This window comes from Solanum stenotomum, chromosome 3 (genome assembly GCF_019186545.1).
Source record: "Solanum stenotomum isolate F172 chromosome 3, ASM1918654v1, whole genome shotgun sequence".
In the NCBI taxonomy this organism is placed as follows: domain Eukaryota; kingdom Viridiplantae; phylum Streptophyta; class Magnoliopsida; order Solanales; family Solanaceae; genus Solanum; species Solanum stenotomum.
In genome coordinates this window covers 17,465,811-17,491,829 of record NC_064284.1, presented here as the reverse complement: position 1 = coordinate 17,491,829, position 26,019 = coordinate 17,465,811, and the positions used below count along the sequence as shown (strand labels likewise).

Genomic DNA, 26,019 nt, shown 5'->3' with positions numbered 1-26,019 from the left:
GAAGATTATCTTTTAGTCATCAAAGTAAAAGAACGTAACAAGTAAACCAGAGAGAGTTTCCGATTTCTGACTAGTAAATCAATATTCTTTTCAGATGAGAAAACAAAACTTGAAGGACGCTAGGCTTGAGAGTTTCAACCTAATCTTAAAAACTGAAAATCAACTGCAGAACTAATGTCTTCCGGATTATCATTTTGGTAGGGAGGGAAGAGGTCTTCATATGCACCGCGAATTTAATGGGACTTCACGTACTCTTGGACAATATGCAGACCCTCAGTCTCTTCTCCATAATCCTGCAAAACGATCACAAGATCAACTATGATGGAAAATCTTCTCTTTTCACAACTTATCAGGTTCTATTCATATTTCAACATTTTCAAGAAATATTTCCTATAATTGCAGGAAGATATAACCAAATTATATATATGCATGCGAGAAAGAGATTATGATATGCAGCAGTTCATGGATAATACCTTCACAACAACACAGCCGCAGCCAGTCACCTTCCTTGCTTTCCCTTCAGAATCGATCTTACACAACTGCAAACAGATCCCCAAAAATAAGAATTGAAAAAAAAAAATTGTACTCAAATGATGAAAATGGACATCAAGAGAAGTCAGGAAGTAAATAGTTATCACCACCTCCCTTAAAAGGACAAATGGGTCTATTATTTTAATAACCGGCAAAACCCCGGACTAATAGCACAGTTCAAAACTCGGTGAATAACAAGCTTTTGTCTCAGCAAGGCATGTGCCTAACCCACACAATATCACGTGTTGTGGTCGTACCACTAGACAATCAGTAGGTTTTCTTGGTAGGGCGCACCTTCATAACAACACACACTCCAGTTCATTTTCAAAATTAGAAGGTAAGAGTGGCAGACAGTAAAACTGGGAGAGCCTTGGAGCTAAAAAGTAGCAAGTAGCAACCACAAATAAACTTACACCAGCCCATTCGCCAAGAGTTTTTGCATTCGGGACCGTAATCAAACTGACATTGTGATCAGCACAGAGTGCTTTGACCAATTTGACATAATCTGGCTGGTCACAGTCCTCTGCTAACACACAAAGTTGTGCAGCATGCTTCTCAATCACCTTTGCACCTTCATGTAGTCCCCGAGAGAGGCCTCCATAAGCTCTAGACTTCCTCAGCACCAGCTGCAAAGCAGTCATGATGTCCATGGGCTCTCCAAGTGCTGGTGCAGGAGCCTCGGCAACAGCAACAGCAACAGCAACATCCTCTCTACAGTCGAAGGAGATATTAAGCAGAGAACCCTCAGGCAAAAGTTTAAGGTAGTAAAAAACTAAAAGAACATAATTAATCAAGCACAGAATCAGTATCAAATGTGGCATGAATAATGGAAAATTGAAAAACAAAGTCCAGTTTTCAGCAAAGGCAAACTGAAAGGGATATCCCCAACCATTAAGGTCCACATTCAATGAAACTTGGGAGACAGCTTAACTTAGGATACCAAGTCCAATGACTGGTTTTCCAGAGAATAGAAATACTCCCCATTGATTTGAAGTTCCAAGACATATCCTGATTCTCAAATTTTTGAACTAAACTAAAATGTTTATCTGACACGTAAAATGTCTGATACCAGGTGAGAACTGTTATCTACGGCTCATTGTATAATTTTCTGGAAACAAGGAACAGATTGCTGCTCCATATAAATTAAAGCCGTCGTAGTGAGCCATTCTATTTCCTGTTTAAATGTTACATCTACTTCATAAAAAGATGGAGGACAATCTCATGATATTCATGTAAAACCAAGAAGGAGATCGATAAAGAGATGATACGGAAGGATGGGAAAGATGAAGGAGATCAAGAAAGGTAAAGGATAAACAAACAAAAGAATTTCCCAGAGAATTGATGACCATCTCAAGTCACAATCAATACGTGATAGGTTCCTACACTCGAAATTATCCATTTGTTCACTGAAAAAGGACCTCACTTTTCATCTTACATACTTCAACAAATAAAACATTTCACCAAACTCGCTACTTTGCCATAAAAATGAAACCCCAAAATCAGTCCATTTTCTCTAGGACAAATATTGTGAAGAATAACACTCTTGTCTATCCACATCACTAATCATTCATTTCAGGGTCGACCTATGGATAAAAGACTTTCTATATCTTTCACTTCTGTATTTGGGGTAGTGATAGCATGTTTTTGGTTTTTCATAATCGCTATCAGGCAAGTGGTATTTAGTTCTGCACTTCTGCTTCAAGCAATTAACTAGCAAAGCAGCAAAGTCCTACGTGGTTCTGCTAAATGGGTTCTTCTGAAGCTCTTATAGGAACATCTACAAAGTAATAAGGTCAACACTCTTTTTCTTGTTTCCTGACATTTCAAAACATGAAACTGTTAGAATATGAATAAGTTTATACAATCCTATTAGAATAGGAATATGTTTATACAATCCTATAAGAATAGGAATAGGTTTATACAATCCTATTAGAATAGGAATAAGAATAGAAATAGAAATAGGAATACTAAATAGTATCCTACTTGGTAAAGGATTGTATTCTAGGGTCTATAAGTAGGGTCTCAATGTAATAATGTAAACAATAACAACAATTCAATAATATTTTTTTCCTATATTTCTCACAGAAACAATTGTACAAAGTCTTGTGTACTACAATCAATCAAATATCCCAATATATCAATTCTTCTAATACTCAATAATTTGTAACAAACTCCCTGAAACAAGAGATTCACTAAACAGCACACTTATTCCCTACATTGGCATACATTCTAACCAAGCTAAAGACTCCTCGCAAACATAGGAACATAATTGTAAAAGAATAGTTCAAATAGCACTCGAATAACACCGACTACTACACATACAAACATAATTGCACACTAAGTTGCAAAAACTACTGGTAAAGCTGATCAAAATACTGGTCTCCAGATCATTACAAATGAAAACGACATTGACTGCAACACTTTCAATCAAGTAAACATACTGAATTTGACAATAAAGTTAACTAAATTCCACTTACCCTGACATTTTTCCAGCAATATTGGTATACCAAAAACTCTACTACCTGTTCTTCTCAAAAGTAAAACACGGAACTTAGTTAGGTAAATAGAATCAACAATAGACTCCATAAACCCTCATCCCAAATATACCGTGCATATACAGATCCAACATTTGGGTACCAAATACAACTAATTTTAACAAAGACTACATCTTTAATACATATATTTCATAAAATCTTAATACTGAATATATTAAGTTCAAATCGAAAACATGATAAATGTGCATCAATCAAAGTATGAAAATACCCAATAAAATATTATGCAATGAGTAACAAAGAATTATATCAAACATGAATCTTGAAGTATAAAGATTGCTCCTTTTTGCCAAGATTAGGTAATAGTAAAAAGGGGTCACCTCAAAAAAATGTAGATGTCAAGAACTTTAGTAATGGGGGATGGTTACAGAGTGAATAAGGCAAGATGAAGATTTATATGAGCCCTAAAGCAGTGACAGCTTAATTACTATACTACCCTTTATCATGATTTTTATTTTTTTCTTTCTTTCTCTGAATAAATTGATGCATTTCTAATTATTGAATTGCCTTTTTGCGATACACTTTTACTGTTTTTTTTTTCGTTAGGATAATTAACTCTTTGATCCCCTAGTTTTTGGTTGAAATTGAAAAATACCCTTTTCAAGTATTTGGAGTTTAAAATAAAATAAAAATTATGTTTAGATATGAATGTTTTTGGAATTAAAGTTGAAATGTATAATAGGTTACCTTTCTGATTTTTTTTTTTTTTAATTTTATAAGTACTTTAATAATATTATTTCCAAACATCATTAAAGTATTTGTTATATGCCATCTAGTATGTTGTTAGGTTCAATTTTCAAATATCAATATAATCTCTGGACTCTACAATAAAAAAAGAGCTACAGAAGAAAGAAAGAAAGAAAGAGGGAACTCACATTGGCAATTAACCAAAGGGCATTCATCTTGAGATGAGCTTCCTACTGAGATGTTTTCAATAGTTATTTATTTTCTATTGGGTTATGAAGTGTTTATCGTGGATTCATATTAATTGATATACTAGAGGTGTGTCCTCCCGATCCCCTCGTATAGAGAAAGGTCCTCTCAATGCTCTAAGGATTGCATTGGATATGGATCAAATTATCTCACAACATTCTGAACCTGCCTTTTGTATCACTTTAATGATTACTACTTCTTTAGTGTCTTCAAATTCCGTTCTTCATTTTTTAAATCGGTCAACTCATTTCTCGTTGATGCCTCATGTTGAAAAGGGACACACATGACTGAAATGAGATGCTTTTATTATGATTTTCATAGTCTTATCACCAATTAATCTTCGTGTAAATGTCCTTATAATCTAACTCCTCCTTAAATTTCCTTTATTTATGTAGAGAACAACTATCTCTACACAATTTATATTAAATTTATAATAACCATCTGTCAAGTTTAGTGGAAAAGGCAAATCTTTGCTATCGTCGTAACTTACAGTCAAATTCAATCCTTTTTCGCCAACTCATTTAAACAACATTAAAGCTAGAAATGTTCATAGTTTGGTTAAAACCCCATCCAAATTAATATTTCATCTGTCTCATTTTATGTGACATTATTTGACTTGACATGATATTAAAAAAAAAAATGATTTTTTTTAAATTTGAGGTCTAATTTTAAAGTTAGATTGTTTTTAATTATAGTAAGATAACATTCTTTTTTGGGATGAACTATTAAAGAAAGAGTTTCATAGAAGTAATAAAATCAATTTTTGTTTGGTATTACATTTAGTTTTATTCAATTTTTAATAATTAAGAAAATTACTAAATTGATTCAATTTTTTCTTTTTACCAACACTTACACAATAGTCCTATCTGGGCTTTTGTAGACGATGTTGATCATTTTAGCAAAGGAAAACCCGGCCCGTTACCACTTATCTACAATCTATCCTCCGTCTTCTCCAATCCCTTTGCCACTGATAAACCCTGGCAGAACCCTAATCCTCCATTATCGCAAGGGACCATTCGAGATGGCTCTCTCCAAGCACACTTTTTTCACCCATCACCTCAGAACCCTAGCTAAACCCCATTATCTCCGCCGCCTTCAACCACCACCTTCCTTCATTTCCCTCCGTCTCCTCTCATTTGCCACCCCAGAAGAGGCTGCCGCTGAACGCCGTAAACGCAAACGCCGCCTCCGTATTGAACCTCCTTTATCCTCCCTCCGTCAGCAACATCAACCTCGTACCACTGCACCTCAAAACCCTAGCTCCACTAATAACCCGAATGCACCGAAGATCCCCGAAACTGTTTCTGTACTATCCGGTAATAGACTTAATCTCCATAATCGGATTCTTAAACTGATTCGTGAGAATGATTTGGATGAAGCTGCTTTGTACACGCGGCACTCTGTTTACTCTAATTGCCGCCCTACTATCTTTACATGTAACGCTGTTATGGCTGCGCAACTCCGGCAGTCGAGATATTCTGATCTACTTTCTCTTCACCGATTCATCACTCAGGCTGGTATCGGGGCTAATATTGTCACACATAATTTGCTCCTCACGGCTTTTATGGATTGCCGGAAAACGGATATGGCTATGGAACATTACAAGCAGCTCATCAATAATGCACCATTTAACCCTTCTCCGACTACATATCGGATACTTATTAAAGGGCTTGTTGATAATAACAAGATTGATAGGGCGATGGAGTTGAAGGAGGAAATGTTGTCCAAGGGGTTTAGTGCTGACCCGATTGTGTATAGTTATTTGATGTCTGGACAAGCTAAGGGTTCGAACCCAGATGCAGTTTTCGAGCTTTATGAAGAATTGAAGGGGAAATTGGGAGGAAGTGTTTCGGATGGAGTGATTTATGGGAGCTTAATGAAAGGTTATTTCTTGAGGGGAATGGAGCAGGAGGCTATGGAGTGTTATGAGGAAGCTGTGGGTGAGAATTCTAAGATTAAGATGAGTGCTGTGGCATTCAACTATATTCTAGATTCTTTAAGCAAGAACGGAAAGTTCGATGAGGCGTTAAAACTATTTGATAGGATGCTGAATGAGCACGATCCTCCAAAAAGATTGACCGTGAATTTGGGTAGCTATAATGTAATGGTGGATGGTTATTGTGCATTGGGAAGGTTCAAAGACGCAATCAATGTATTTAACAGCATGGGAGAGAAGAGGTGTAGACCAGACACATTGTCTTACAATAATCTGATTGAGCAGTTGTGCAAAAATGACTTGTTGGGTGAGGCCGAGGAGCTCTACAAGGATATGGGCGAAAAGGGGGTCAGCCCTGATGAGTTCACGTTTGTTTTGTTGATGGATACTTGCTTTAAAGAAAGTAGGCCTGATGACGCTGCTGCATATTTTAAGACCATGGTGGATTCTAAATTGAGGCCTAATCTTGGGGTTTATGATAGGTTGGTTGATGGTTTGGTCAAAGTTGGTAAAGTTGATGAAGCAAAATCATTTTTTGATCTGATGATGGGAAAGCTCAGGATGAATGATGATAGCTACAAGTTTATGATGAATGCATTGTTTGATATTGGGCAGCATGATGAGGTGCTTAAGATTGTGGATAGAATGTTGAGGGAGGATCCAGCTGATTTCTCTGATGAGTTGCAAGAGTTTGTTCGAGAAGCCTTGGCGAAGGAAGGTAGAGATGAGGAGTTGACCAAGCTTATGGATGATATCGAAAGGGAGAAGAAAGAAGCCGCAGACAGGGAGGTTGAAGCAGCCGAAAAAGCGAAGGCCAGTGCAAGAGCTGCTGTTTCCTCTTTGATAAATAGTCCTAAATTGTTTGGAAATAAGGAGCCTGAAGAGCAGTCAACAATTGCTGGTGAGGCTGCCAGCATCAATGATGATGACAAGCAAGAGGAGGTGAGTGTTCAAGAAACTGCTGCAGAGGCTAGTTCTACTGGGGAGGGTGCAGAAGCTGAGAACCTGGTTGCTACAGAAGCTAGAAGTGATGGTGCACTTTGATCAGGTAGCAGAATGATAAAATATGTTGGTGACAACTAATGCGAAACAATAGTAGGTTTCTTTTCAGTCTGCCACACTTGCAAGCACGAACTATAATCCTCTTATGATAAATTACTAGCGGAAAATTGTTTGTAATTTAGATGGAAATGAAATGAAATGATTTTTTTGATCATCTTTAAGTAAATGGTGAGTAACAATTTGCAATGCAGCAATATCTCTGGTGTAATCTAACTCGTCTCATTTCTTGTTTCACTAGTACAGTAGTACCTAAGTTATTTTGTGAATGTACTGTCAGACCTCTATTATAGCGTTATTAATGTAGTTCAATATTTTTTAATCAAGGTATTCATGTAGTTGAAGAATCATATGAAGCATTAGCTTCCCATCAAGGCTCACAGTGGATACACTTAATTTTAGTATGGTAAGACATTGTGTGTGTGTAGCACAAAAGCTGCACTAGGCCATCTTTACAAAAGCATCAGAAGTCATAGCTTCTACAGGTATAGTATGATATCTAACACTGAATCAACATCTTAATTACACCAGAAGTGCTGGTTCTTTTTTGGTCTGACTAGTCCTCCAGACAAAGTTCCGACAAGCAAGCAGCTTCCCTGTATTCTTGGCCATGATCCATGGCAAATCTCTCATACTCGGGAATAGTTGCCATAGGAATCTGGTAACCTCACACTGTATAAATAAATGGTTGCCACTTTCACTCCTTCCCACAAAGATAGCTACCTTGAACACAAATGCCTTCATGTTCTCTTTAAGTTATCTTGTGTTAGGCCGGCATCTATGACAACCAACCACACAAAACAAGCCATCTTAGGGTCTTTTTTTTTCACTTTCCAGACTGCTCTCCAGCTCCATATATGGACCTGTTGACAAGCATGATTAAGATATGTGTATGCCAGAGTTCACTGTAAAACTGCCCTTACAATGTCTTCTCCAATTTTGTCTGTCCTCCTCTATTGTTGTCCCATTGTACTGATCAAGAACTTCTAAAATTAAGTGAATCTGGGTAGTTCTCCCCAATATCATTTTATTGTGAACAGGTTCTGGGGTTGGCTCTTTTCATGGAGGAGTTGTGCATTACTGCATTAGGTTCATCTTTGAATTATTTGGTTTCTATTACCTACATTATTGTAGTTGGCACTCTGGCAGATTTTTGAACATTTCGTTGATTATTACGTATTAGTATCTTTTACCACAGCCGTTAGGAGATAGACTGGTCATTCTAATGATCAAGATTTCTTCTAATGTCATGAATTATTCAAGAATTGAGACGACACTACAACACAAGGAGTTGTAAGATGGTTATTAACAATTGATACGACTATATCTTCAGGGACAATGATATGTAGCTGGGCAGAGCATGAAGTTCCGAGGGTACAAACAGATTGCTGTCCTGTCTCTTTACACCCACTGTCACACGCACATACATCCACAGGAAAAAATAGGGGAGGGAAAAAGTAAAGGAAAAAGGAAAAAAAAAAACAATCACTCCGAGAAATAAATTAGCTACACAGATTTGGTATGCACACTCCACCTTCTGGATTTTGCTGTTCTTTCCATATCCTTCCAGTAACTCGAAGTTTTAGCTCCTTTCGATCCCCTCCAGAAAAGAAAAGTGCCATGTTACGTTGGATTATTAGACCATCATGACTGTCCCTGACCTTGCGGTGGCTATCTCGAACACTTCTTGGTGTTCCCTCCCATATGAGCTTTCTACCATTTCCTCCTACTTCGAGACTATAGCTGTAATTGCGTGCCTCAGACTCATCACCCATAAATCGTAGAAATGCCATATAAACAGGGGCCATACCAAGCTGAAATGCCTCAAAGTGGAGACAGAAATACTGTCCAAAACAATGGAAGACCTGAGGAAGGAGTAACAAGGGTTGGTCAATGAGAATGAACTCGGATATGTCAACATGTATATATAAGAAGAGAGAAAATGACATTATGCAGAATGCAGGCAACCACAAGATGTCTAGGCAGAAATTAAAACATGTCATGCCTTAAAATTCATCCCTATCTATCTTGTATCTGTATATATAAAAGTTTTTTTTTGAAATTGGTAACATAATCTGTATATATAAAAGTAAAATGCCACAGTACATCTCCTTTGACATCATGCAGGCCATTTTTTTAATTTGAAGATCATCATAAGGATGTCATTTTTCTTTATTTGAAGACCATCATAAGGATGCCTTTCTTCCTTCGTTGATATTCAGAAACTCAATATCCAATAAATGAGAGACGTGTGACCTTCAACAGAATGATATAATACTGTCCAATGTATTCCTTAAGAGAGTCTCTAGGAAAGGATCTACCTATCAAAGAAAACATGAGAGAAAATATTGCAGAAAGAGAGAACAAGATAAGACAGGGTATTCCCAAAGCCTTAAGAAATGGTCATGGTATAATTTGGTTATCCACATTCTCCCATGTCAATAATTCATCCACAGAACTTTTATAGGTCTATTTCTTAGCATCCTGATTGTTAGGGTGAATAAAAAGGATACTTGAACTTTCATAAACCAAAACAGCATGAAACATATAACACATGAATCATGATGCTATGCTCAGAATCATTATTGAACTCAAAAAAATTTAAAAGTTGATGGACTTACCGTCAGCATCCATGTGGCATTTTCTACTTCTCGAGGATTTGATTTCACGTAGCGATGGTTGAATGTGCATCCCGTGTGCATATCCACTTTGTGATCATCTCTTAAATGTGAAACCAAATAAGGGATGTCACCAGTCACTGAACATTCTGATCCAGCATATGGGCAATTGTATGGTCTAAAATTGCACAGTGCCTCATGCTTGAGCTTACTGTAATATGGGAATATTTCTGGGCATCCCAAAGAAAAATATTTGCAAGGCAGTTCAAGTGACTCTGCAACCTTCTCCAGTGCTAAGCACCTTATATCACCAAGCTCTTGTCTACATGTAGGACATCGATTGTGCACTCTTGTTTTGCAGGTAGAACAAAGTGTGTGCCCATTGTGACACTGCAAAATAAACAAACTTTTAAGTCTTTCACAACTGTAAGAACTCTAATTTTACAGAAATGAACAAATGCATAGACGCTTGTCACGGGTCACCCAGCTTATGCACCACAAACTATCATCAGAAAAATAATTTACTTGCAGCAAGGAGAATCATAACAAAACAAATTTTAACAAATGCGAAAGCTCTAGGGAAAGGAGAGGACACATATTTGTTAGTGGTTATACAAGCCCAGAATTCTCTAAGGACATGCTTTCCACTCTATATGATGTAGGAAAGCAGTCTGCAGTTATAAGATTTAGCCAGCAAAGCCTTCTTTTACTAGTTGATAATAATTTGGTAGACAAATTGCGAATCTACTCTACCCTACGCTACCATCTTTCTTCCTTATGATTCAACCACGGCATATATTTAGTCAACTGCGGTTACACATGACAAGTTTCCGACTTGATCTCAACAGAAAACAAACTTTATGCATTTATTCTATAAGATACAAGCAATGTGAATTTCGATCGAGTTGCCTGAAATATACTCTCAGGTTGTACCAACAGGCTTACAAAAATGAAACAAAAAGACAGCACCTATATATGCTGAGGAGTTCCTATTTCTGCTCATAGAGTTCCTATTGAATTAGTATTAAGCGATGTCAAATTGCAATGAAGTCACCTGAAATATACTCAAAGATTATACCAACTTACAGGCTTCCTATAAATAAACTAGAAAGATGATACCTATATATGCTGATGTATTTCTATTTTCGGCTTATACAATTCCTAGTGGCATTCGATATTTCCTGGAAGACCATAGCTGAATTACTCTCACCGAGAGTACTATTTGCATTTATAATTTATCCAAGAAAATTTGGACATATGATAACAGGGTGAAACAACATAATTTACCTTCGTAAATTGCAGTTATACAAACACATCATAACTTTTAAATACAGTTTCTTTTCCACCTTCTCAAGCCTCTCATTTTCTGTCCAGTGAGGAGGAATTTCATGTAATTATTTATTTACCATTGAATGGGGTGAAGGCGGTAGGGGTTATGTGGTTTGCCATAGATTCCTGACAGAAGACTCATTTCTTTTCCCTGACAACCCTATCCTACATATGTGAACATCTATAGTACCAAGTTGATGCAACCTTCTAAGACTACACTAGTTTGATCCTACACAATGCTAAATTGGTAAAAGCCTAAAAGGCTGCACAAATCTCAATCAAAGACAATGAGCTTCCAAGAGCATTAATAAGCAGAATATGACTCTAACCTATCTACGCAGCTGGCAGATGTTACAACAGCGTAACTCTCCCACAGAGCTGCTATACCATGACATTAACAAGAGTAGACTTTGTTTTTCATAATGGTGGTGTTTGGACCTATTATCTGCTCACCTAGACTGTTCCACCGTGTACCTACCATGTCCACTAGCATAACTATCAAGTAACTCTGCCACCAAGACTTAAACCGAGAGGAAATCACCAAGCAATTTTTCTTTTCTCAGATAAAATTTGAACCCTGGTCTCACATCATTTTCACCCAATTCATTGACTGTTATCCCACATCTTTGGGTGTGAGGGGCTGACAAAATCTTTCTCATTAATCCATTCCATGGAAGGATTCAAATTAAAGAACAAAGTCATAAGGCTAATATGTTTATTCAACAAGCAATAAATCATCTCTCTTCATATTCATGAAAAAAATAAACTAACTAAGTTGATTGCAAAACAGTTAAGTACAGTGGCCTTCATTTGGCGAACGCCCAACAGTCAAAAAGTATACAGCATATCCAATAATCTGCAGTCATTTTTGAAAACTCAAGCTGTTACAAGTTGATCATCAATCCGTTAAACATTCCGAAATTGATTAAAACCAACTCAAATTCTCCAAAAAGACTCTCATCATCCTCACTTCCTCAGCATACCACAACCAAAACCATCAACCCCCATTATCATGCTTCTACCTCAATCTAAAGTTTACAATATTTCTAAAGAGTAAAAAGAGCATTTGAAAATTCTAACAAAATCAACTTTAACTTTAAGGTTAAAATAGCACAAAGAAAGATCAACATACCATTTCCAACACATTTAACATCATTTTCCATCAACAGAACAACAAGAATTAACATTGAAGACATAAAAACCCAACCTTTACATAGAAAAAAACGAAAACAAACGAATCTCACAAATAGGAAAAGGGACAAAACCCAAACAAACAAACAAACAAAAAAGAAAATACCTGATGAATTGGTGGATACATAGAATTGGTGCAAACGGGGCATTCAAGCAATTCATGTACACTAGTAGGGGCAAGTCCGGGAAGAATAATATTATGAGGTTTTGCAGAAGAAAATTGATGATTATGATTATGAGATAACTGGATCTCTTCATCTTCAATACCATCAGTTGACGAAACACACTCAATGTTCTCCATTTCCATTGCTCCTTTACAAAATCTGAAAGCAACCCACTTTGACCCAATTATCAAATAGAGAAAAAGATTCAATCTTTCTCTCCACCCAATAAATTTCAAGTCACAAATGGCGCATATCGCAAAATTCACATTTCTTGGTATATCAACGGCAAGAACAAGAAGAAGAAGAAGCAAAAGAAATGAAATTAAAGATCGGCAACGGATTCTGATGAAAGAACCAAATCAAACAAACTTTTTTTCTCCCTGAAAACCCCACTCCCCTCTTCTTCTTCCTCTCCGGTGGCTCTGAATTTCTGTTAGAGAAATGAGGATCACCGTCAAATTCCCGACATAATTTGTTGTTGGATACTTTATCTGACGGCTACTGATTTTTCTTAATTCCTGTTTGTTTTCTTTTGAAATAGAAATGATTAATACAGAAAACTATTGGCTATTTTAATGTGATTGTTTTTGGGTTCTGAAATTCCCAATACAGCTATTTGCCTATTTGGTGCTTTTTGTTTTTGTTTTTTGGTCTTCAAAAAAGAGGGGAAAAAATAAAAATATTTATCAGTATTTTATTTAAGAACTGCTGGATAGAAAAATAAAAGGTGGGTCAGTATTTTGCCTTTGATTAAAACTACCTAAACTTTGATTTAAATTTTAAAATATATATTTTATCTTGTTGATATAAGATAATTGCAATCTATAGCATTATGAATATTCTAATTTTAATTTTTAAATATTAAATAATTAAATTGTCTTTCAAAAAATAAAAAGTGTACTTAAAATTAAAATTGAGATGGAGAAGCATAATGTATTTTTTTATATACACTTCTTATTTAATTATAATTAGATAAGTTTTACTTTCATTTGATTTATCAGTTAACTATATTATACTCTTTTCGTCCCCATATTAATCATCACATTTTTCTCTCAACCCCATTTAGAAAATTACAAATAAGAAGTGTTTTTTTCCACTAATAGTATTTTTAAAGGTAAAATGAAAATAATAATAATATTTTATTTTTATAAATTAATAAGAATTTGGGACGAATATTTTAAACAATGTTGACAACTAGTTATATTTTAAAAAGAAAAAAAGAGAGTAAAAAGTTGCCATTGATGATTGTCTCAAACTATTTCAATGGTATTGATGGAGAACAAGGTGAAAATAACGAAGGCAAGAAAGCGTGAAAGAATCTTTCTTATTTTTGTCAATCTAATAAGAATCCTAAACAAAGTTCTATAATTAATTTATAGTCCAAATTATTATATAATACTTTTTTTGTTATTTTTATTTAAATATTAATAATATGTGGATATATTAGAGGAATAAGTATTTCTAAAAATGAATCGACGATGTAATTCTCTTTGTCCATTGCCAGATAGAAGTTAATCTCTTCCGATCGTAGACATTGACTCATTGAGTGTGGGAATGTAGAAGTCATTTTTGCCGGCTTCAAAAAAAGAGAACTTCTTGGTATTAGTATAGGTATTGTGGTGTAGTGACAAAACTGCTTCACCCTTAATTAAAAGTTTCGAGTTTGAGCCCTAAATATTGAGAAAATCTTGTTGGGAGAGTCACCCTCAAATGACTTTTGCAGCGCAAAATTTGAATTTAGACGGATTCTAATTCACGCCAAATTTAATCGAACTCTAATGCGTGTTCTGAATGAACCAAATGGAAAATCAAAGGAAAAACTGTGAATAGCCTAATGGTGGATACATAAAAGAACAATTACGGTTTAATAACGGCATGATATACATACATTTATGATTAATTAGGAATTAAGTCATACTTTGGTACAGCTATTATCATTATTATCCAAATTAAGCAACAAATGTAAACAATCCAACAAAAAATAAAAAGATTTATTCTTTATATGAGATGGCCGGTGCACTGCAGGTGACGCCATGATGTAGAATTAGACAAATGATTAAAAAAAATCTCTTATTTCCCACGCTTCTTAATTAAATTTTATATCAAATGCAATTTGAAAAAAGAAAAGAAACAATGATTACAATAAAATATTATATCTGATAATCGATGTATTAAAAATTAATAGATATTGATACGAATAAAAGTATTAGAAAAGCACAAAAGTAATATAATAACCAGTATGGAAGGATAAATGTGATAACGCTCAACTACGTAATAATCACCTACTATCCTAATTCATGTCCTCCATAACCTCCTATCTAAAATCACGTCCTCGTCAAATAAACATCACTTACAACAGTGTGTGCCACATTTTCCTGGCAGACTCAACCTTATTATTTGCAATGTTTTGTGGGTAGAATCACAGTACTGTCTTAGTCTCTCAGTTAGCAGTGTTGTTTGTTACAAAAAAATAATTTCCATGCACTAAATTATTTTCTCTCATTTTCTATGATTACTCTATTGTCTTAGCCAATAGAGTAAAGTTACCAGAAGGTCACGATTTAAGCCTTGAAAATAATCTTTGATAAAAATGCAAGATAAAACTACATAGTACATATAATAGACCCTTGTGGTTGAACCCTTCCCCGGACCGACCTACGCATAACAAGAACTTTAATGCACCGAGCTGCCCTTTTACTCTATTGTCTATGCAACAAACGTGTTTAAAGAGAGTCTAGATTCTTCTCTTACGTCAAAAAGCCTATCCTAACAATTATCGATTTCCCCAATAATTAGTGCACGAGGTTGTTGTCAATATTAGTCACTCAATGATACAATTGCTTACATCTTTTGCTTTCTAGAGAGACCTCTCTCACCTTTGCGTGCTCATCTTTCCATACTTTTACATAAATAAAAAATGAAATCTTATGGTTTAAACAAATGACAGAATGTGAGTACCAAACATATCAGCTTATACACCTCATCACTCTCCAAATAAAGGTCCCCACCAAAAATTTCTTTCTTTTTTTAAGAAAAAGATTTGAATTGCGGTGTCCAGTAATTCATCGCTTCATTGGCCAATAGACTATGCCTTAATGCCCCCACCAAACTTTTCCTCAAAGTGATAGCTAATTGGACCGGTGTCCAGTAATTCATCGCTTCATTGACCAATAGACTATACCTTAATGCCCCCACCAAACTTTTCCTCAAAGTGATAGCTAATTGGACCGGTGTCCAGTAATTCATCGCTTCATTGACCAATAGACTATACCTTAATGCCCCCACCAAACTTTTCCTCAAAGTGATAGCTAATTGGACCGGTGTCCAGTAATTCATCGCTTGCATTGACCAATAGACTATACCTTAATGCCCCACCAAACTTTTCCTCAAAGTGATAGCTATAATTGGACCGTTAGGAAAAACTTCACAAATAGCCGCTTTTCGACCCTGTAAGTGAAAGATAGCTGATTTCATGGAGTTTTACTTATGGAAATTGAAACTCCAGGACAAAAGTAGCTGCCCTCTATGCACGGAGTGCAGAGAAGGGCCAAACCACAGCTACATTTCTATAAGAGGTGGTTTTCACGGCTTAAACCTATGACCTCGTGATTGCATAACAACAACTTGACTAGTTATGTCATCTGAAGATATTGTGTTTTTTGCTAAAAGAAGACTAGAGCATAAGATGCATATTCTGTTCAAATAAATAGCCAAGAGGAAAGTTGAGAAGGGTGGCACTTTCTAACTTCAGAATTATCTATATATAGCGAGAGCAGATCAAAGAATAAATAGCAAGATAACAGTAAAACACAACAAAATGCAGTATGAAAGTACATTGAACTCTATTTAAATAACATTGTTTATTTGAATTTAGATTACTGTACACAATTGAGACCAGAAATACACCTCACAGAACATTTACAAAGCAACAATGGAAGGAAGCTCCTGTTCCGCCTCATGGTCTCCATCAGACCCCTCCATGTTTGACTGTAGTAGTGCAACATGAAAAACGTTAAATACTATAATTTGACACTGTATTTGCAACATAAAATACTAGATCATGCCAGGTTAAACTTACCTCAGAATCCTTTGATCTATTCTGTGGGAAGTGTTGGTCAAATGCACCTTTGCCATAAAGGATTTTACCCCCACATCCTCGTCCCTCAGTTCCTACCGACTCCTCATCAACTACAACGGCATCTATTACATCATCGCCTGTTCTGACATCAGGAATCTGCAACACATACAAATCAGAAATATGCTGGCAGAAGGAACGACAAAAGGAAATAAAATAAAGGACAAGCAAGTTTGAGGGAGTCCAGCAACAGGCAACAGTTTATTTAGAATGCATCTCTCCAGGCTACTATGTATTGTTTAGATGATTCCCTCTAAAATTTTGATGATTGTTCTGTTTATTAGTTACAAAAAGTTTGTCAGCTCAAGGTTTCACAGTATACTTGGTAAAAACCAAGAAGTATTTGCCATTAACTCAGTACATACTTTATAATATAAACATACACAGAACTCAACCTGCATGTTCTAAAGCTCAATCATAGAGATGTTCAGAATTTGAAATAAGCGCCATGGTCTGATCAATTTTATTTTGAACATTACGTTCAGCAATATAATCCCCAGCCAAAGAAAAGCTAAGTTTCTCAGACTCTGAGTGAGTGTCTGATACGGGTGTGGATCTAGAGGTCAGATCCTTCGTGATCTAAATTTTAAAATTCGGGGGTATGGATACGAATGTAGGGATTCGGTTAAAAAATAATTCAAATATCTAAAAATCGAGTTATATGTCTAAACTATGAGACATTAGGTGGGTAGCTTTCAAGGTATTATGAGGAAAAATATACATCAAGAGGAGAATGCCAGAAGGTGATATAAGGAAAATGACTGACAGAAATTTCTATATACATGGTACTCCATTTTCTTCAATTTTACCTTCAACTTTTGTTTTGATTACGGAAATCTTTGTATCTGTACTAAATTTCTCCGTCAAGTTTGGTCAAAATACCCTAAACGGTTGACCAAATCGGGTCTGGATCCCACACCCATACCCATGTTGCGGCACCGAAAGTGAAGAGTTTGAGCAACTTAGAAGAGAAGTACACTAAAGCAAATGTGTATTTGAAGATCATAATGTCAAGCAGTGTGCTTTACATAATTAACTAATTCATTTCCAGGTCAGCATAACAACTGTAGAACATAAATCTGAACAGTCCCACAGATGCTGTAGGTCCACAGAGAAAAAAGAAGAGGAAAAAAAGGTGTACTACATACCTCATACATAGCATCCATCAAAATGTTCTCCAGTATGGATCGCAATCCACGAGCACCAGTATTTTTAGATATTGCTTTCCTAGCTATCAATCGTAGTGCATCTTCAACGAAATGCAACTTTACCTGAGAAAGAAGTCTCCAAGTATGAGAGAAATAACATTCTGATTAAATTAACGGGAACCTAGAAAAGCTCAAACCTGCTCCTTGCCCAAATGAGACAGGTTCTAAAAAAGATAAACTGATGCATCTTTCTGCATAGCCGAAAAAGATCTTGAGAGGCAAACACTCACCCCGTTCATTTGGAACATCTTTTTGTACTGCTTCCCTAGCGCATTTTTTGGCTCAGTTAGAACCTGCAAAGAACAGAAACAGTGAGAAGAGAAAAATCTAAATTTGCCCTATAGTAAATTACTGAACGATTAAACCCCAATGGCATAACTTTATGTACAAAAAATTCTATTTTATTCTAGCAAAGGAAGACCTAGTTTCCCATACAAATCATAATAATATGCACAAGGCAATTAGTGCCCAAAGACAAGTTACGGGAAACATTAGTCATTACCTGCACAAGTTGATCCTCAGTTAAAGCTGACAGACTAACAAGGATGGGAAATCGACCGACAAACTCAGGTATCAGACCATATGATATTAGATCACTACTTTCAACCTGCATAACAGGAGGATTGCATACTATGATTAGTATATACTTCAGAACATACCATAAAAAAAAGAAGTTAGAATAAAGAGCTAAATTGGTCATAGAATTATCCATATTTCAAAAAAAAAAAAAACTTAATATTTAGAAATTACATGAAGTACTATATCGGTCAGAACTTTTTCCATATTAAAGTGGCAAAATAATACATTTCAAGATCTCAGTCAAATATCACTTTATTTAACTGACATCAAACAAGCCAGAGGAAGTAAATGAAACACAAGCAAATACAACTCTTTTTTCGAATTGGTTAAGTACATACAACTCTGCATATGCTCAAACTACAAATTAGGGAAAAAACCGAATTCTAGAAAAAATGTGTTGGAGATGCAGAAGAATAATGATAACTAACAGTAATAACACAGTTTCACATAAGTGAACTAATATCTCAGTTCATCTTGTTGCATACATTTGACTTCATCTGATGCACATGTAACTAATTTAATTGACCAATAAGCACAGCAATCCATAGATATTAGTTTCTCAATGGAGCTAACATGGATGCTATATCTATGATCATGCAAAATACAACCACAATCAAGCTAGAAAAACTATTAGTATATGTAGTTCGGAAGATTTGCTAAGCTGCAAGGGTTCAGAAGAACTTACTGTCTCCAATAAAGATGATGTCACAGCAGCACTTGTAACACCACCAGTCCTCATGTTTGTGCGAACTGGTGCACCAAATCCTATAGAAGAATCTTGGCGTCTGAAAACATGAACAAGTATATCAGGAATAAGGTTAATATCAGACTAAAGGGAAGAGATAAAACTATGACGGGTAAGTAGTAAGACCTTTCAGAGATTGTTTTCTCCAAGTCAATGAAGGCTCCACCACATATAAAGAGAATGTCTTTGGTATCAATCTGTAATGACAAACTTAAATTAGGCTATAACAAACTTTTTGTTCAAAGATATATATCTGAAACATCAGATCAATTGAAAAATATCATATCAACCGTAAAACCTAGTATGCTAAAAGAAAAAGGGTCGTCCAACGATATGAAAAGCGCAAAGAGTTAACAAATAACTATGAAGATAAACTTAGACAAAAGAATCAGTCAAAGATCTCTTAACTAGTTCTTCCAGAACAATTATCATCCACCCACAAACAGAAGGCCAAATGAAACAGTCACTATACCCTAAGTTGCTCGGACTTAGGTGCGGATATCTAATGCGGATGCAAATCCGAGGGTCGTATTCGGCAAAATCTAAATTTTAAGATTCTGGGGTACGGATCTAGACATGGATACGGGTGCTGGGATTCGGCTAAAAATCCAAAGTTATAAAATAGAGCTATAAAGATATTTTAATTTATGAAAGATCTACTAGGTCGTCTTTCCTAAGACCCCCAACTTCTTTCAAGCTCTTTGGTTCTTCCCCTCAAAAAAGAAAAAGAAAGTCATTCAAGACCTTCCAGCAACTCTCCTTACAGATCATTGCTATTGTCTACCAAAAGTGGGAACACAACCGCTTGAATTCTTAGCTTCTTTCTGTTTGGCTTGAAACATGAAACAACGAATATTGACCAAGAGGAAAAGCTAAAAAAGAGACAAAAGGACTATAATATTGAAGGTATGCCATTCCTCATGTCTTTAAATCTATTTTATCTTTTATCAAAATCTCAAATTTCCCCCAAAATTTGTCCATGGAGTCTGGTCAAATTATCCGATGTGGGTTGACCGAATCCCACATGTATCCCGCACCCGCACCCGTCTAGTGTCAACATGGGTGCGGCAGCAAAAATGAAGAGTTTGCGCAACTTAGTACCTCAGTTATGAAATCAGTAAATAATTATGAAGGTAAATTAATTCATCCTAAACTCAAGATCATAAGCACATCAATTTATCTTATTAGATACAAAATTTTATCCATTTGAAGACATCCATATAAACTGTTAACACTACAGAGCCAAGAAATAAACATTTTTTGTTCCCGGGACACTCCAGATTCTTCTCGACTGCGAATAAATATCTTAATCTCAAAATGAAATGTATTTATTAACTTACCTGAATATTATCCCCTCTAGGGTGCTTCCGAGCTCCCTTCTCCGGCACATTGACAATCTGCAACAGAAAGCTCATTGTTATTGCTAATTTTAGGATAAGTAACAGAAAGCTAATTATAGTAACAATCAAATGACATAACCATTATTTTTTCCAATCATTACCACTGAACTATAGATCAAACCATGATCCAATATCGCAAGTCTAGTCCTAAAAATAGTCAGACCACTCTTTGATCACAACAATTGGTTTGCATATCTGGAGGTCATTTGATAAGGATAGATAATAATAGAAATGTGAAAATGGAAAGGAGAAAAAAAGAAGAAACCATTCCTTGCTTTTCTGAATGCATTTGACACACAAGATTCATGTAATTCCAATAAATATCTTCAGAATAGAGAAGAGAGAGGAAAGAATATTAAAAGAGAAAACCACCACTACTACTTCTGGAATAAAAGTATAAAACTAGCAGAAAGGGTAAAAGGACTCGCAGTTAGCACATGCAGACTGTTGCAGGAAACCCAAAAAGGACATGAAACAAGTATCAAGGCCACCAGCAAGATAAAAGTTATTTCATAGAAGATGAGCTACATTTAGCCAGTCAGTGGGATCTAAAAGAGAGCACCTTATATAGTTTGGTTAGAAGCAACCAACACTAAGCCTCCAACTCTCAAGTGATCCTTCCATAACAGCCAGGTTATTATCATATACAAAAGCTATTTGTCTAGATCTAATGTTAATGAGCCATTAGCAGTCAAAGTTGCTTCTACATTTGCAACATTAAACAACATCCACACTTGGTAACAGATTGTGGCGATCCACAATCAATTCACCATTAACAAGCAAAAACTAAGCTATACACTTACTGTTCCTTCAAGCATCTTCAACAATGCCTGCTGGACGCCCTCTCCTGAAACATCTCTACTAATGTTGAGGCTTTCAGCCTGGAAATATCGGTATAAGAGGAGGAATCAGCTAAACTTACACATGAGAAGTCGCTAGTGAAGTTTAATCTGAAAAAAAAGAGGAAAAAAACACTCAGTAAGTCAACATTAACCTTTTTCGTGATCTTGTCAACTTCATCAATATACACTATGCCTTGCTGAGCAGCTGATACATTGTAGTCAGCAACCTGCAATAATATCAGACCAGAGTAATTAAATGACAACTCATATCAAGGGTAGAAATCACTGGAAATGATGCGCAAAATCATGCATTCTGATTAAGAAGAAAGAGCATTTCACAAGTAGTACCCACTTCTCTCTCCTTCATTTCTAAGTTCGCTTAGTTAGATATTGCAGTGATCTCTGGAACAAATGTGACAACATTGTATGATATGCAAATAACTAGATGCGTAGAAATAGAAAATATTATAGAAGCACAAAAAAAGAGGTTGCAGTTGGTGTTATAGTCTTCTAGACTTCTGGCCACCTAATTGCTAAGGGACAAAAGATCCTACTACATCTACTCCTTGTACTAAGTCTTTTGTTAAACAAAGTTCAAAAAGCTCTGGTAAAATAGGAAATATACTAGAACATTTTCTTATATTCAGGGGCTTCATCTGTCACATTCTGCAAAATCATCAGATAAACAGTAATCTGCATTATATCCTAAAAGCTAGTTCTAAAGCATACACATAACTTGGCAAGGATGCTAGGATAGCAATGATGATTTTTCTTTTTCCCCACCTAAAAATCTCAAGACAAAGAAAACGAGAACAGGAAATAGAACAATAAATTAAAGATAAGAGACTCAACAGGTTTAGTACTTACAGTGAGGAGCTTATATAGAATAGATTCCACATCTTCCCCAACATATCCTGCCTGCAGACAAAAGTATTATCATTGACTGAATGTTTCGGAACAAGTATACCATTATATGGAAACCCACAGCTTCAGGACTCTTATCAAGGTGACAACTATCTCTAATGGGAAATTTACCAATATGTACAGTTCGGCTAAACTTATTTACCAATATGGCTGAAATATACAAAACATGTACACTGATTATGTATTTTATATGTATAGTATACTTAGATATACAAAACCTATAATTTGTTGGCTATTTTATAGACTAGATCACCCAAAGGCATTGGACTGTAATTATCCCCATTTTTACTGATAACATCACATGGTTTCTGCTACTCTACTTCTATGAAAGACTTCAGCGATTAAGCTCTGGAAACAGGGTAAGCAAGGAATAGTAAACATGCTCAGACCAAATTAACCTAGCCACCAGGAAATTCTAGTTATTTAATCTCAAGATAGACTAAATTAACAGTGGCATTCGGATACCAAGTGTCATCAATTTATACACATGCTTAGGTGTCAATAGTCTAGGAATATCAAAATGAAGAACAGCTTTTCTATTTTTGTCTTCAGGCTCATAGTAATAACCCTCTGAAAAGTAGACTCATGAAGTTCCATAGTTCCAGAAAGCTGAACTATGAAATTTGGGTTTGCCTAATCGTCATGAGAATTGAGAGCAGTTATTCTTTCCATCTTCTTACAAGCTCTCACTACTTTCAACTTCTTTTCTCATCTTTCTCATTTCAGCCTCTAAGGAGAACCATTACCATGATTTTGTCCCAAAAAATTCCTCACGTGCACCAATCTACTACATGGTCTTCAATGCCAACACTAGTGCTCAAAACACTTTCACCTTCAATAGATGAAGACAGATCTCCTACATTCTACATTTACACTGGATCAAACTCAAAACCAGCTCAGTTGTAGCTCCGAAAGAGCTAATTCAGATTTCTCACCTTGCACGGTTAACCCTGACCTCAAACAGACTATCTGCAAACGGTTTGCAAGGCTTATGGGATCTCCAATCTTCAAATTTCAAACAATTTAAGAACAACAACATACCCAGTATATTACAAGTGTGATCTGGGGAGAGTGGGGTGTTCCCATACCTTATCCCTACCTTTGTGGGGTAGCTAGGTTGTTTCCAATATACCCACGGCTCAAGAAAATTTCAAACAATTTAACACACTATATATGTGCAAGAGTGCCAAATATACAAGGATAGATTATGTATTGAAATAAGAAATTTGGATTTTAAGGACAGTGTTGACACATTTACTTTTAAGGGAACAAGATTTAGAAAAATATAGATTCTATTAAAAGATTATTAAGCTGAGAGTTGTTTCCTATCTCTACCAAGGTGACAAGGTAACAACATACCTGAGTTAGTGTCGTAGCATCTGCTATAACAAAGGGAACATTCACCAATCGAGCTAAGGTCTTGGCAAGTAAAGTTTTCCCTGTCCTTGATATGACACAAAATACTCAAGTGAAAAAGTAATTTTTATTAAATTAAGGATCACACTTTTAACGACAAGATGACAATGTTAGAGCTCTATTCATTCACACCTCCCCCTCCAATGAAAAAAGCAGAGAGTCAGGATAAGTTGATGGGCTAAAAGGATAAAAGATAAAAGGAGAACGACGCATTAAAATTACATACATAGTCAAAAAGCAAAATTTATGTGGCACCCTAATCATCACAGTTTCAGCTTTAATATACAAGTCAAAGTTATTTACATATCAGCCCACATGTATAGCTCTATGATATTATGAAGCAGAGAATGATCATTAGCTTGAGACCATCATATCACCAGTATAAGTAAATGGCACCTCACAGTGTCTTCAGAAAAATTTCACAATTAAAAAGAAAAAGCAAGCAGGAGAAAGGGGGAAAAAGTTTCTCTGTTGATGAATCTAAAGTTCCATACTTCAAAGTTCAAGGGCATGTTTATCTAAAATACTTCTTTACCACATTTTAGACCTCAAGAAGCGCGCAATGGACAATTGTTTTTTTTTTTGATAAAAATGGACAATTGTAAAGATTACCTGAACCTGTTGGCCCCATTAAAAGGATGTTACTCTTCTCAAGCTCCACAGACTCATTTTCTATTCCATCTGTTTTTTCACTACTGTCATTTCCTGCAGGCCTTGGTACCACATTTAAACAATACATTAGAAGAATAGATAAGGTATAGGAATTTCCATCTCTGAGTTCCAATGGTCCAAATAGCTTCATCTTCCATGTCACATGGAGAAAACATAAAATACAGGGAAGGGGGTAGGTGAAAAAAACATGGGAATTATGCAGTGTTCAAAACTAACCACTTATGTGAAGAGTCATTATATATTCTCTTGTAATGATTATATACGGCGACAGACAGAACCTGCAATCACAAAATGATAAAGAAAGTCACTCTAGCAGCTCAAGAATAGTCTCTTTTTACTAGATCTCAATCACCCTTGGACACAAAATGAGCTCTTGTATTCACATTATAATCAATGGAGCAAGCATAAAAATCAAAGACTAGACTATCTTTATCTATGACTCAAAGGGCACCCAGAATTATCAGTTCCAAAAGGTAGAATTTTAAAAAAGATAACCTTTTTAGCTCTCTCCTGTCCAATTACAAACTTATCAAGTCCTTTACACAGTTGCTTTGGTGTGGGAAATTGGGTACCCAAATTGGATCCACCCCAAGATCCATCTTTTGACCCAGAAGCAAACCCACCTCCAGAACCCGAACCAGGACCTTCCCCTTCACCCACCTGAACAAACTTCACACCAGGACGAACCACAATCCCCTCACCAGGTGGTTGCCAAATCTCAGGAGGTTCCCCATAGTTACTAGACATACTAATTTTCTCCTTACTCTTCCTACTTGAATTCTGTGAATTCTTCAAATTATCATAACATCGGTCAACAAATTCACCACGAAACGATACAGACTTGAATAAAGAAGAACTATGACCAGAATTTGAGACCAAATTATCCCATTTGGTTCGATTACACAAATGGAAATTGGGTAAATGACCCGTGTGAAAATCATTGATGATAAAATATCTGAAGTGGGCAATAGCCATAGAGGCCGTATGTCTCGACGATTTCGATCTAAGTACAGCTGCCATATCGGCTTAGTTCAGTGGAAACTCAACGCCCCCAACAAAGAAAAACAAGAAAACTAAGTAAAGATTCTTTCTTTTTATATGTCTGAACAAGATACGGATGATTATGTAATGAAATCTTCTAAAGGGGATGTGGGTATGGGTTACAATTTCAAGATTTGAGGTTTGTCGGAAGAGAGGAGACTTTTGTGGGGTTTGGGAGATGACCCATCAGACAAAGAAAACTGAAATTAAGAAATTCTTGTTTACAGAGGATTTTGGTAGTGGAGGAGGAATGAGGATTTTCTAGAGTAACACAGAAGAATTAAATTTTAATATCCAAAAGAGTGAAAGCAGCAAGCAAAGAAATGAAAGTTACTTTCAGGAATATCTACATGATGAAGTGTTGGGAAAAAAAAATCTACAGGAAACAAGTAACGATGTCGTACTGTCTCTCTTGGTTTCTTGATTTCTTGTCATTCCTCTTGTTTTGTCTTTTTGGTGTGTTAGGGGTGGGGGAGGGGTGAAAAAGGTAAAATATTGACTCTTGTAAAGTAAAATTTATAAAAAATCGAATTTAATTCAATTTTAAAAATTAGTTAAATTAACTATCGTAAATTGAAACATGACAAGTAAAAGTGAATGTTGTACTTTCACTCTTGGTTTCTTGATTTCTTGTCATTTCTCTTGTTTTATCACTCTCTTTTTGATGTGTGTGGGAATATTAACTCTCGTAAAGTGAAATTTATAAAAAAAATCCAATTCAATTTTACTCTGAAAGAATAGTCA

The 26,019-nt window shown here is 35.7% G+C and overlaps 4 protein-coding genes across 4 annotated transcripts; 1 reads left to right on the top strand and 3 right to left on the bottom strand.

Annotated features, from left to right (window-relative positions):
* Positions 1-42: 42 nt before the first annotated feature.
* Positions 43-3,424, bottom strand: LOC125860395 (40S ribosomal protein S12-like). Its single transcript, XM_049540344.1, has 5 exons — positions 3,404-3,424; positions 3,009-3,053; positions 945-1,242; positions 474-539; positions 43-293 (listed from the first exon to the last, which is right to left on the bottom strand). Exons 2-5 carry the CDS (start codon positions 3,014-3,016, stop codon positions 234-236), a joined length of 432 nt encoding a protein of 143 aa, XP_049396301.1. The 5' UTR covers positions 3,017-3,053; positions 3,404-3,424; the 3' UTR covers positions 43-233.
* Positions 3,425-4,922: 1,498 nt separating this feature from the next.
* On the top strand, positions 4,923-7,210 carry LOC125858362 (pentatricopeptide repeat-containing protein At3g49240, mitochondrial). Its single transcript, XM_049538122.1, has one exon. The coding sequence runs from the start codon at positions 5,038-5,040 to the stop codon at positions 6,994-6,996; it is 1,959 nt and encodes a 652-aa protein (XP_049394079.1). The 5' UTR covers positions 4,923-5,037; the 3' UTR covers positions 6,997-7,210.
* Positions 7,211-8,297: 1,087 nt separating this feature from the next.
* LOC125857887 (E3 ubiquitin-protein ligase SINAT3-like) lies at positions 8,298-12,780 on the bottom strand. The gene is made up of 3 exons (XM_049537546.1): positions 12,256-12,780; positions 9,633-10,019; positions 8,298-8,876 (listed from the first exon to the last, which is right to left on the bottom strand). Exons 1-3 carry the CDS (start codon positions 12,454-12,456, stop codon positions 8,514-8,516), a joined length of 951 nt encoding a protein of 316 aa, XP_049393503.1. The 5' UTR covers positions 12,457-12,780; the 3' UTR covers positions 8,298-8,513.
* A 3,351-nt stretch (positions 12,781-16,131) lies between these two features.
* On the bottom strand, positions 16,132-25,732 carry LOC125857878 (CLP protease regulatory subunit CLPX1, mitochondrial). The gene is made up of 15 exons (XM_049537530.1): positions 24,730-25,732; positions 24,451-24,512; positions 24,175-24,275; positions 23,506-23,585; positions 22,090-22,140; positions 21,375-21,449; positions 21,184-21,261; positions 20,321-20,377; positions 19,107-19,177; positions 18,921-19,020; positions 18,159-18,263; positions 17,887-17,949; positions 17,597-17,719; positions 16,392-16,547; positions 16,132-16,300 (listed from the first exon to the last, which is right to left on the bottom strand). Exons 1-15 carry the CDS (start codon positions 25,252-25,254, stop codon positions 16,232-16,234), a joined length of 1,716 nt encoding a protein of 571 aa, XP_049393487.1. The 5' UTR covers positions 25,255-25,732; the 3' UTR covers positions 16,132-16,231.
* Between the last annotated feature and the right edge of the window lie 287 nt (positions 25,733-26,019).

Bases quoted from the DNA above. Each gene is read 5' to 3' on its own strand.
- LOC125860395 (XM_049540344.1), bottom strand. The intron at 540-944 runs GTAAGTTTATTT...ATCTGTTTGCAG, and splicing joins CTCTTGGCGAATGGGCTGGT to TTGTGTAAGATCGATTCTGA. The intron at 294-473 runs GTATTATCCATG...ATCGTTTTGCAG, and splicing joins GCGGCTGTGTTGTTGTGAAG to GATTATGGAGAAGAGACTGA.
- LOC125858362 (XM_049538122.1), top strand. From the start codon at position 5,038: ATGGCTCTCTCCAAGCACACTTTTTTCACCCATCACCTCAGAACCCTA.
- LOC125857887 (XM_049537546.1), bottom strand. From the start codon at position 12,456: ATGGAAATGGAGAACATTGAGTGTGTTTCGTCAACTGATGGTATTGAA. The intron at 10,020-12,255 runs GTATTTTCTTTT...TTTATTTTGCAG, and splicing joins TGTATCCACCAATTCATCAG to TGTCACAATGGGCACACACT. The intron at 8,877-9,632 runs GTAAGTCCATCA...CTCCTTCCTCAG, and splicing joins ATGCCACATGGATGCTGACG to GTCTTCCATTGTTTTGGACA.
- LOC125857878 (XM_049537530.1), bottom strand. From the start codon at position 25,254: ATGGCAGCTGTACTTAGATCGAAATCGTCGAGACATACGGCCTCTATG. The intron at 24,276-24,450 runs GTTAGTTTTGAA...TGTGGTACCAAG, and splicing joins AATGACTCTTCACATAAGTG to GCCTGCAGGAAATGACAGTA. The intron at 22,141-23,505 runs GTATGTTGTTAC...TTTTGTCTGCAG, and splicing joins ATGCTACGACACTAACTCAG to GCAGGATATGTTGGGGAAGA.